At 45.9% G+C, this 12642-nt stretch overlaps 1 protein-coding gene across 2 annotated transcripts in view; it reads right to left on the bottom strand.

Annotated features, from left to right (window-relative positions):
* Positions 1 to 1242: 1242 nt before the first annotated feature.
* Positions 1243 to 12642, bottom strand: part of ngef (neuronal guanine nucleotide exchange factor) — a 70888-nt gene continuing 59488 nt past the window's right edge. For both annotated transcript variants that reach the window (XM_058990010.1, XM_058990011.1), the window contains 4 exons: positions 12106 to 12264; positions 8041 to 8120; positions 5892 to 5996; positions 1243 to 2318 (listed from right to left, as the gene is read on the bottom strand). In XM_058990010.1, coding sequence (XP_058845993.1) covers positions 2119 to 2318; positions 5892 to 5996; positions 8041 to 8120; positions 12106 to 12264 — 544 coding nt within the window. In that variant the 3' untranslated portion in view covers positions 1243 to 2118. The remainder of the gene's footprint in view (positions 2319 to 5891; positions 5997 to 8040; positions 8121 to 12105; positions 12265 to 12642) is intronic.

Genomic DNA, 12642 nt, shown 5'->3' with positions numbered 1-12642 from the left:
AGAGAGAGAGAGAGAGAGAGAGAGAGAGAGAGAATGAATGAATGAATGAATGAATGAATGAATGAATGAATGAATATCGGGCAAGTCCAGTGATTGTCACAAGTAACACTGTTACCCACAGGTGGAGCTGCATTGCTCCTGCTGGTATAAATCACATTCTTTCTCTCATGCATGTCCAGTGGCTACTGTTTTAAGTGTTGTGGTCTGCGTGTGTTGATGATTTCTGCAAACTAAACAACAAGTAATGTGTACAATAGAACCTATGACTCCCACAAATATTTGGAGTCAAGTGTTTTCTGTTCAATATTTCTCTTACAGGAAACTGTACACTTATACAACTCATACATTTGCTGTGACTCCAACACAAATATGACCTGAAAAAAGAAAAGGGGCATTCAGAACAGAAAATAGGAGGCACTTTTTTACACAGAGAATTGTGAGGGTCTGGAACCAACGCCCCAGTAATGTTGTTGAAGCTGACACCCTGGGATCCTTCAAGAAGCTGCTTGATGAGATTCTGGGATCAGTAAGCTACTAACAACCAAACGAGCAAGATGGGCCGAATTTTCAATGTTGCATCCTCAAAAAAGTCAAGTAGGTTAGTTAGACACGATCTCCCTTTCCTAAAACCATGCTGGCTGTCTCCCAGGATATTGTTACCATATAGGTAATTTTCCATTTTGGATCTTATTATAGTTTCCATAAGTTTACATATAATAGAAGTCAGGCTTATTCTTCTCCTTGGTACATACACTTAACTGTTTTGTACAAACCTAAAATAAAATCAAGGTTATAACAAAAACTATTGTGTGCTTTTTTTTTTTCAAAGAGGCATATAGCTATCTAAAATACTAGTTATTTTTTAGAGTCAGTAGCTTCAAATGAAATATTATTCAATTTTACTTACTGTTCCTTTACCTTTTTTAAAGACGTATTTGTATGTATCTGTGTTAAGGTGTTTAGCTTCTGCGACAGTATGAACTACAAAGAACAATATAGCTGGCGGTGACCAGGTTACTCCAGGTTAGCACATTTCTTTCTTAAGGGGCTCTTTCTTCCTTCTTAAACAACCACAACCCTTGTTATTTCCCAATCACATCAATACTGAGGTTCTAGTTAAACGGCACACACTGCTAACCCTTTGTATAACTATTTCAATTTAACAAAATGTTTATAACGTTACTTAAAATGTGTGTCCAGATACAAATATGAAGAAAACAAAGAACATGCAACGCAAAAAGGTGACAATTTGTAAGGATTATTAAAATAATGTAAATATCATTTTGCACATAAAATATACATCTTTTTCTTACAAAATTGAAAGTGGTCATTTTGTTCACTTGATTGAACACATAAAATGGTTTGTGTCTCATGCAGTCTGGGAAGACAAACATTTAGAAACAAGCTCTTACATCAATTTAGACCCCGCAAAGGTTGCGAACCCACAGGAGACCGCTTGGAAAGCAAAGCCCATGCAGTTCCCAGCTTAATCTCGCTGCTCTGTGTGTTTCTCCAAGTCCAGGGAAGGCTGGCTACTGTCACCAATTCATGTTGTAAAGCGGATTGATAAAAATAAACCAAGTGCTGCACAACAGTATTTACATATTGACTGGAGTTGAGGTTTATAGTACACAATTACAGTCAGTATCTGTTATTTAACTCGTATTTATTAGAAATTATTAATCAGAGAAATCTGTGGTGCTGTGGCTGTCCACTATTTTGTTTATTGTGCAGTCAAAGGGCACTTTTGACTGCTCGACTATTGAACATGTGACCCTGATTAGCCAATTGGGATGCAAGTTTCAATCTAATGGTTCTGTAGTTTATCAATAATTAAATGACAGAAGACACTTTACATTTCACCAATACATTCTGGTCTGGCTTCCTTGGAATTCAAAATGCTCTCTGTTCTCAGAGGAGCTCTGAGGGCAGGAAAGAGGTGCTGCAGTTCAGTTGCTGGAGTCTTGTAGTTTTCTGCTGTTTGCATGCTGTTGTTTACATGTGCTTCTGTTTGTTCACAGCTTCTTACTGCGGTCACTCTGTGAACAGGATAGTTTCACCTGAATTTCTATCGCTGTTAAATACTGTCTGTGTCTCTGTCTCTCCCGGTGTGAGAGTTCAGCTGGGTGCTACCCTGCTGTGGCGTGCTCTGGACCCCAGTCTGTGGTTGCTGCGTGGCCGGCTCTCCTGGGCCCGGTAGATGCGGTGGCACTCCCGCAGGTTCTGAGCCCTCAGCTCCTGGTTATGGATCTCCTCCACCACCTTGCAGGGGAACCAGCCCTTCTCCCGATCATGCAGCCTCTCCCCGAGCATCCAGCCTGCAGAGGGGCAGAGCAGAGAGGATCAGAGCAGAGCAAAGAGGGGCAGAGCAGAGCAGAACAGAGAGGAGCAGAGCAGAGAGGGGCAGAGCAGAGCAAAGAGGGGCAGAGCAGAGCAGAACAGAGAGTAGCAGAGCAAGCAGAGAGGGGCAGAGCAGAACGGGGCAGAGCAGAGCAGAGCAGAACGAGGCAGAGCAGAGCAAGCAGAGAGGGGCACAGCAGAGCAGAGAGTGGCAGAGCAGAGCAGAGCAAGCAGAGAGGGGCACAGCAGAGCAGAGAGTGGCCGAGCAGAGCAGAGCAAGCAGAGAGGGGCAGAGCAGAGCAGAGAGTGGCAGAGCAGAGCAGAGCAAGCAGAGAGGGGCACAGCAGAGCAGAGAGTGGCCGAGCAGAGCAGAACACAGCAGAGAGGGGCACAGCAGAGCAGAGAGTGGCAGAGCAGAGCACAGCAGAGAGGGGCACAGCAGAGCAGAGATGGGCAGAGCAGAGCAGAGAGTGGCAGAGCAGAGCACAGCAGAGAGGGGCAGAGCAGAGCAAGCAGAGAGGGGCACAGCAGAGCAGAGATGGGCAGAGCAGAGCACAGCAGAGCAGAGAGGGGCAGGGCAGAGCAGAGCAGAACGGGGCAGAGCAGAGCAAGCCGAGAGGGGCAGAGCAGAGCAGAACGGGGCAGAGCAGAGCAGAACGGGGCAGAGCAGAGCAGAACGGGGCAGAGCAGAGCAGAACGGGGCAGAGCAGAGCAAGCCGAGAGGGGCAGAGCAGAGCAGAACAGAGAGGAGCAGAGCAGAGAGGGGCAGAGCAGAGCAAAGAGGGGCAGAGCAGAGCAGAACAGAGAGTAGCAGAGCAAGCAGAGAGGGGCACAGCAGAGCAGAGAGTGGCAGAGCAGAGCAGAGCAAGCAGAGAGGGGCACAGCAGAGCAGAGAGTGGCCGAGCAGAGCAGAGCAAGCAGAGAGGGGCAGAGCAGAGCAGAGAGTGGCAGAGCAGAGCAGAGCAAGCAGAGAGGGGCACAGCAGAGCAGAGAGTGGCCGAGCAGAGCAGAACACAGCAGAGAGGGGCACAGCAGAGCAGAGAGTGGCAGAGCAGAGCACAGCAGAGAGGGGCACAGCAGAGCAGAGATGGGCAGAGCAGAGCAGAGAGTGGCAGAGCAGAGCACAGCAGAGAGGGGCAGAGCAGAGCAAGCAGAGAGGGGCACAGCAGAGCAGAGATGGGCAGAGCAGAGCACAGCAGAGCAGAGAGGGGCAGGGCAGAGCAGAGCAGAACGGGGCAGAGCAGAGCAAGCCGAGAGGGGCAGAGCAGAGCAGAACGGGGCAGAGCAGAGCAGAACGGGGCAGAGCAGAGCAGAACGGGGCAGAGCAGAGCAGAACGGGGCAGAGCAGAGCAAGCCGAGAGGGGCAGAGCAGAGCAGAACAGAGAGGAGCAGAGCAGAGAGGGGCAGAGCAGAGCAAAGAGGGGCAGAGCAGAGCAGAACAGAGAGTAGCAGAGCAAGCAGAGAGGGGCACAGCAGAGCAGAGAGTGGCAGAGCAGAGCAGAGCAAGCAGAGAGGGGCACAGCAGAGCAGAGAGTGGCCGAGCAGAGCAGAGCAAGCAGAGAGGGGCAGAGCAGAGCAGAGAGTGGCAGAGCAGAGCAGAGCAAGCAGAGAGGGGCACAGCAGAGCAGAGAGTGGCCGAGCAGAGCAGAACACAGCAGAGAGGGGCACAGCAGAGCAGAGAGTGGCAGAGCAGAGCACAGCAGAGAGGGGCACAGCAGAGCAGAGAGTGGCCGAGCAGAGCAGAACACAGCAGAGAGGGGCACAGCAGAGCAGAGATGGGCAGAGCAGAGCAGAGAGTGGCAGAGCAGAGCACAGCAGAGAGGGGCAGAGCAGAGCAAGCAGAGAGGGGCACAGCAGAGCAGAGATGGGCAGAGCAGAGCACAGCAGAGCAGAGAGGGGCAGGGCAGAGCAGAGCAGAACGGGGCAGAGCAGAGCAAGCCGAGAGGGGCAGAGCAGAGCAGAACGGGGCAGAGCAGAGCAGAACGGGGCAGAGCAGAGCAGAACGGGGCAGAGCAGAGCAGAACGGGGCAGAGCAGAGCAAGCCGAGAGGGGCAGAGCAGAGCAGAACGGGGCAGAGCAGAGCAGAGAGGGGCAGAGCAGAGCAGAACGGGGCAGAGCAGAGCACAGCAGAGAAGGGCACAGCAGAGCAGAGAGGGGCAGAGCCGAGCAGAGAGGGGTGGGGCATAGCAGAGCAGAGAGGGGCAGAGCAGACCACAGCAGAGCAGAGTGGGGCAGAGCACAGAGTGGCGGTGCAGAGCACAGAGGGGCAGAGAGGTGCAGAGCACAGAGGGGCGGGGCAGAGCAGAGCAAGCAGAGCAGAGAGGAGCAGAGCACAGAGCAGCAGAGCATAGAGGGGCAGAGCAGAGAGGGGCAGAGCAGAGCAGAGAGGGGCAGAGCACAGAGGGGTGGGGCAGAGCAGAGCTCTCCGTATCACAGAACCCAAACACACTCAACCTGCTCCACTGCACAAACAGGGCATGGCAGGGCAGGGCACTACTGGATATTTCTTTAACTACACTTTATAGCTATCACGACAAAATTCAAGCAAAATTTTGGGAATCCTGTGGTTATTTGTGTAGGCTTATGGTTTATTTCATGTACGGTAAGTAATTGTATTTGAAATAATAATAATAATAATAATAATAATAATAATAATAATAATAATAACTGTTGGCATATAAACCAGTTGATTCATACATGACTGATGGATATTTGCTTTTACATTTCTTAAGCTCAGCAGTACAAACCCTGTGTATCTCCGCTGCACAGCCCCTTTACAGCAGTGGGGTATATTGTCATTTTTCCTCTCTGCTGTAATGCACAATACATTCAGTGCCCAGGCCCGGGGTAAAATTCTTCGTTTTCCCCCCTACTGCGGGCAGCACTGGTGTGGTGCATTGTAATAGTACTATGTGGTCCATTGTAATAGTACTGTGCATTGTAATAGTACTGTGCTGTGCATTGTAATATTACTGTGTGACGCATTGTAATAGTACTGTGCTGTGCATTGTAACAGTGCTGTGTGGTGCATTGTAATAGTACTGTGCATTGTAATAGTACTGTGCTGTGCATTGTAATATTACTGTGTGGTGCATTGTAATAGTACTGTGCATTGTAATATTACTATGTGGTCCATTGTAATAGTACTGTGCATTGTAATAGTACTGTGCTGTGCATTGTAATAGTACTGTGCATTGTAATAGTACTGTGCTGTGCATTGTAATAGTACTGTGCATTGTAATAGTACTGTGCATTGTAATAGTACTGTGCTGTGCATTGTAATAGTACTGTGCATTGTAATAGTACTGTGCTGTGCATTGTAATAGTACTGTGCATTGTAATAGTACTGTGCTGTGCATTGTAATAGTACTGTGCATTGTAATAGTACTGTGCTGTGCATTGTAATAGTACTGTGCTGTGCATTGTAATAGTACTGTGCTGTGCATTGTAATAGTACTGTGCATTGTAATAGTACTGTGCTGTGCATTGTAATAGTACTGTGCATTGTAATAGTACTGTGTAATGTATTATAATAGCACTGTGGGACCTACCATCCTCGGTCTGCTCCACAACATTGAGCACATCAGCCAGGTCCAGAGACAGCTCATCAGGCTCTTGAGACACATAGAGGTGAACACATTGCACCTGTGGAGAGTCTGACACACCCAATACATTCAATACACGGAGAACTACTTTAATGAAGAGAGACTGACACACCCAATACACTGAGAACTACTGTACTGTGGAGAGTCTGACACACACAATACACTGAATATACTGAGAACTACTGTACTGAGGAGAGACTGACACACACAATACACTGAATACACTGAGAACTACTGTACTGAGGAGAGACTGACGCACACAATACACTAAATACACTGAGAACTACTCTACTGAGGAGAGACTGACGCACACAATACACTGAATACACTGAGAACTACTGTACTGAGGAGAGACTGACGCACACAATACACTAAATACACTGAGAACTACTCTACTGAGGAGAGACTGACGCACACAATACACTGAATACACTGAGAACTACTCTACTGAGGAGAGACTGACGCACACAATACACTGAATACACTGAGAACTACTCTACTGAGGAGAGACTGACGCACACAATACACTGAATACACTGAGAACTACTCTACTGAGGAGAGACTGACACCACAATACACTGAATACACTGAGAACTACTGTACTGAGGAGAGACTGACGCACACAATACACTAAATACACTGAGAACTACTCTACTGAGGAGAGACTGACGCACATAATACACTGAATACACTGAGAACTACTGTACTGAGGAGAGACTGACACACACAATACACTGAGAACTACTGTGACTGACTGTGACAGAAATACAATGAGTTCTGGTGATAAATCTTCCTCCCGACCTGTGAGGGCGCTAAAGAACGGGAGGAGAAGTATCTGGAAGGGCTGGCCTGACAGTTCGTTTCCGGGACCGGGAAGTGGGTCAGCCTGGAAGGAAGCGAGACTCTGTTGTAAGACCGTATTGATTTGACAGGTAAACGAGGGGCAGCTGCAAGTAATAAGGCAGCTGCAACCGTTTACCTAGATATCATGCGGGATTACATATAGGGGCCAGGGTAACGCTGTTCTTTTCCTTCGTTTGGGTTAAACGTGAGGAGAGAAGGACTGAGAGAGGAGCTCTCAGAAATATAAAAGAGAACTAAGTGTTACGTGTTGTGTGTTATTTCTGTCTGTCTGTAATTGTCTGTCTTTTTTCGCACTACTAGACAGTTAAAGCACACCTCCGGAGCTGTCGCCACAAAAGCACTATCCGGAGCACCACTGCACAGAGCACCTGCACGGTTGAATTCACCCAGGACTGGTGACCGTGCCTTTGCTTTTCTGTTCAGGACTGTGTGGGATTATTCACGCTCCCCGTGCTTTACACATTGTTGTGTACTGCCGGGGATTGATTATTTGACGGTCGCCAGACCTGGAAACAGCACAATAAACACTTATTCACAAAATTACCGTTGTCTGCCTGTCACTCCTGCATTGCATCACCGCTACACCTGTTCCCCTTACCACCCACTTTGCCACACTGACACACACAATACACTGAATACACTGAGAACTACTCTACTGAGGAGAGACTGACAAACAATACACTGAATACACTGAGAACTACTGTACTGAGGAGAGACTGACACCACAATACACTGAATACACTGAGAACTACGCTACTGAGGAGAGACTGACGCACACAATACACTGAATACACTGAGAACTACTGTACTGAGGAGAGACTGACACCACAATACACTGAATACACTGAGAACTACTCTACTGAGGAGAGACTGACGCACACAATACACTGAATACACTGAGAACTACTGTACTGAGGAGAGACTGACACACACAATACACTGAGAACTACTGTGTTAAGGAGAGACTGACACACACAATACACTGAATACACTGAGAACTACTGTACTGAGGAGAGACTGACGCACACAATACACTGAGAACTACTGTACAGAGGAGAGACTGACACACACAATACACTGAGAACTACTGTACTGAGGAGAGACTGACACACACAATACATTCAATACACAGATAAGTTGAACTTTGAAAACAAATGTGCTGTGCCCCCTGGTGTACAGCACAGTAACTGCATTAGGGACAGTGCTCCCTGATGTACAGCACAGCACTTACCAGACTGATGTGTTTTTGCAGAGAGGAATTTGGTTCTTGGGTTGGGGGTGAGAGCACTAATCCAACGCTTCTTGTCACTCCTACAGACGGGGAAAAAACATCCTCATGATTGTGTTAAATGTGCTGCTGCACTGCAAAATCAAAGAAGGCATCTGAATGTGTTTTAGAGGCTAAAGAGGATACTCCACTAGCCATCATGGGGATGTGGATGGAGATCCCCTTGCTAGAGCTTTTAGGATGCTGCTAGAGTCACTTGGGTTTACTCAACATGTTACACTGGCCCTAACCATAGCAATACTTTAGACTTGGTTCAGAATCTATTAATCACTGATCTCATGTTGATAATTAGAACCCACTCTAATATCCTGGATCCTGTAGCACCATTTAAAAGATCCTCCCCTTAGTTTAATGAAACATGCTTAAAGGAGTGTGTTGTAAACTAGAACGTAGATGGAAAGATACCAAATTACCGGGTGCATTATCTCACCTGGAAAGATCATCTTTTAAAATACAGGCTGCACTGTCTTCAGCGAGAGTATCCTACTATTCAAATCTTAAAAACAAATAAGGATAATCCTGGGTTTCATTTGAGACTACAGCTAAATGAACAAATCCGCAGAGGGAGCCTGCTTTAAATACTTTATCATCAGCAAGCTGTGATGATTGTATGAATCATTTTAACAAGAAAATCACTGATAGAAGAAATAGATATCAAGCAGTACATTCAGTTTAGATATGCCATCTAATAACATTGACAAAACTCCCACCTTGGGTCTTGCTACAGCAAAACAAACCTTTGGATCTTTTTCCTTTATTAATCAGCTAGCTCGAACTAATCCAGTTATGAAGATGCCTACATGTGCTTTAGACCCTATTCCTACTAAACTGTTAACAGAAGTATTCTCTTGGATTCATACCACAGTTTTAAGTAGTATCAATAGTACCCTTTCGTCTGGTATTGTTCGTGACTCCTTTAAGGTTGCTGTAGTAAAACCATGGATTGGACCATTACTGTGGATCCAAAAGTTCTTAACAATTCTAGGCCTATTTCTTATCTCCCCTTTTTATGCAAAGTTTTAGAGAGAGTAGTCACTAATCAACTTAATACATTTCTGGGCTCCCGAGTGGCGCATCCAGTAAAGGCGCTCCGCGCGGAGTGCAGGATGTGCCCTATAGCCTGGAGATCGCAGGTTTAATCCAGACTATGTCACAGCTGACCGTGACCGGGAGTTCCTAGGGGGCGGCGCACAATTGGCTGAGCGCTGCCCGGGTAGGGAGGGCTTAGGTCGGCAGGGGAATCCACGGCTCACTGCGCATCAGCGACCCCTGTGGCCGATAGGGCGCCTGCGGCTCTGCAGCAAGGCCGCCAGATCTGTGTTGTCCTCCGGCACTATAGGTCTGGTGGCATTGCTGTGGATCTGCAGTGCGAAAAATGACGGCTTGGCAGGAGCACGTTTCGGAGGACTCGTATTCCAGCCTCCGTTTCCCGAGTCGGCAGGGGGGGTTGCGAGCGGTGAGCCGGGGATACAGATAATAATTGGGCATGCTAAATTGGGGTGAAAAAATAATTGGCGACGACTAAATTAAAAAAAAAAAAAAAAAAAAAAAAAAAAAACTTAATACATTTCTGGCCGTACATAATATATATGATTAATCTGAGTCAGGCTCCTGCCCTGGTCATAGTAGTGAAACTGCACTTCTCAGAGTGGTAAATTATGTTTTGTTCTCTTCTGATATGGGCTCACCCTCAGTTCTTATACTTTGAGATCACAGTGCAGCATTCGACTCTATTGATCATCCTATTGTGATTGATCATCTTGGGGATCTAGTGGGATTGTCAGGTTGTGTCCTGTATTAGTTTGAATCCTATCTGTCAAATGGTTTCAATTTGCTACAATTGAGTAAGAACCCTCTTTTTTATCTGAAGTTACATGTGGTGTCCTGCAGGGTTCCGTTCTTGGTCCACTTTACAGAGAAAGAGAAAGAAGGCAGGTGGCAGAGCGCTCAGCTTTAGAGCATCAAAGTTGTGGAATGATCTGATTTAAGGGAGGCACCCATCTGTCGCTGCTTTTAAATTAAGATTAAAGACACATTTGTAGAATTTAGGATATGTATTTTAAAAGGGACATTTTATCAGCCTTTTTTACTTATTATAATCTTTTTATTCTTATACAGTGCCTTGCATAAGTATTCACCCCCCCTTGGACTTTTTCACATTTTGTAGTGTTACAACCTGGAATTAAAATGGATTTAATTAGGATTTTTTTAACTGATCTACACAAAATAGTCCATAATGTCGAAGTGAGGAAAAAAATCTACATATTTTTCAAAATTATTGCCAAATAAAACTGAAAAGTCTTGATTGCATAAGTATTCATCCCCTTTGCTGTGACACCCCTAAATAAGCTCTGGTGAAACCAATTGCCTTCAGAAGTCACATAATTAGTTGAATGGAGTCCACCTGTGTGCAATTAAAGTGTCACATGATCTCAGATTAAATACACCTGTTTCTGGAAGGCCCCAGAGTTTGTTAGAGAGCATATCTAAACAAACAGCATCATGAAGACCAAGGAGCTATCAAAAGAAGTCCGGGATAAAATTCTGGAGAACACCAATCAGGGTTGGGTTAGAAAAAAATATCCCAAACTTTGAACATCCCCTGGGGCACCGTTAAATCCATTATTAAAAAATGGAAAGAATATGGCACAACCGTGACTCTGCCTAGAGAAGGCCGTCCACCAAAACTCAGTGACCAGGTAAGGAGGGCATTAGTCAGAGAAGCAACCAAGAGGCCAATGGTAACTCTGAAGGAGCTGAAAAGAGCCACAGCTGAGATGGGAGAAACCGTCCATGGGACAACTATAACCCGGACGCTCCACAAAGCTGGGCTTTATGGAAGAGTGGCGAGAAGAAAGCCATTGCTGAAAAAAAACTGTATCAAATCCCGTTTGGATTTTGCCAAAAGGCATGTGGGAGACACAGCAAACAGTGGAAAATGGTTCTCTGGTCTGATGAAACCAAAATTGAACTTTTTGGCCTTAGCGCAAAACGCTATGTGTGGCGCAAAGCCAACACTGCTCATCACCCTGAGAACACCATCCCCACGGTGAAGCATGGTGGTGGCAGCATTGTGTTATGGGGATGCTTTTCATCGGCAGGGACTGGGAAACTGGTCAGGATTGAGGGCAAGATGGATGGAGCCAAATACAGGGAAATTCTAGAGGAAAACCTGTTTCAGTCTGCAAGAGACCTGGGACGGGGGCGGAGGTTCACCTTCCAGCAGGACAATGGCCCTAAACACACAGCCAAAGCTACACTGGAGTGGTTTAAAAACAAGAACCTGAATGTTTTAGAATGGCCCAGTCAAAGCCCAGACCTCAATCCGATTGAGAATCTGTGGCAAGACTTGAAGATTGCTGTTCACCAACGGTCCCCATCCAACTTGACAGAGCTTGAGCAATTTTGCCAAGAAGAATGGGCACAAATTGCAGGATCCAGATGTGCAAAGCTGGTAGAGACTTACCCAAAAAGACTCACAGCTGTAATTGCTGCCAAAGGTGCTTCTACCAAGTATTGACTCAGGGGGGTGAATACTTATGCAACCAACAAATGTCTTTTTTTTTGTTTAATTAATTTTTGTGTCACAATAAAAAATATTTTGCACCTTCAAAGTGTTAAGTATGTTGTGTAAATCAAATGGTAAAAATCCCAATTAAATCCATTTTAATTCCAGGTTGTAACACTGCAAAATGTGGAAAAGTCCAAGGGGGGTGAATACTTATGCAAGGTACTGTAAATTTAATAAACTGTTACTCCTCGTTAATAATCATCAAAACCTATGATAATGCATCTCTAGAGGTTTTTGAAATGCACCTGTGTTGTATATGAATGTGTTTCGAAAGGTTTTTGAAATGCACCTGTGTTGTATATGAATGTGTTTCGAAAGGTTTTTGAAATGCGCCTGTGTTGTATATGAATGCGTTTCTAGAGGTTTTTGAAAAGCATGCGCCTGTGTTGCATGCTTGTGAATCTCTAGTGCAAGTGATTGCTGTACTCATCACTCACGGGCTGCAGGCCTTCAGCATGTAGTTGACGGTGCGCTCCTCCTGGTTCTCCAGCAGGCACAGGGAGAAGATGTTGGAGAGAGCCTTGCCCTGGTCCTGCTGCTCTTCAGTCCTCAGCATGGAGCGCAGAGCCGAGTCCAGCACGTAGAACTTCTCTAAACTGCATGCCACGCAGACAGAAATGCCCACACAGCAGTGAGAAGCAACAAACTACTGTCCCTTACCTTTGCAATGACCCAGAGTGCTACTAATTGCTGTTATTCAATGATGAGGATGATTATTATTGTTATTGTTATTATTATTTTATGTTAATCATTCTGAGTTTTGTTTTATTATTTTAAGAAGTCTGTGTTCAGGAGTTTCTCTTCTGTTCTAGTTGCCTCTCATAGATATATGTTCTCTAGATAGTGCTGGATAATACTTCAACAAAGACATTTTGACAGAACCAGGTTACATGTGTCAATGGCTGGCAAATAGAACAGAAGAGCAGCTTCTGAACTCAGTTCAAAGCACAATAAATAATAGAATGCAAACCCAG

Source organism: Acipenser ruthenus, chromosome 17 (assembly GCF_902713425.1).
Source record: "Acipenser ruthenus chromosome 17, fAciRut3.2 maternal haplotype, whole genome shotgun sequence".
NCBI lineage: Eukaryota > Metazoa > Chordata > Actinopteri > Acipenseriformes > Acipenseridae > Acipenser > Acipenser ruthenus.
The sequence above is the reverse complement of the archived record's forward strand: the minus strand, read 5'-3'. Positions and strand labels throughout refer to the sequence as shown.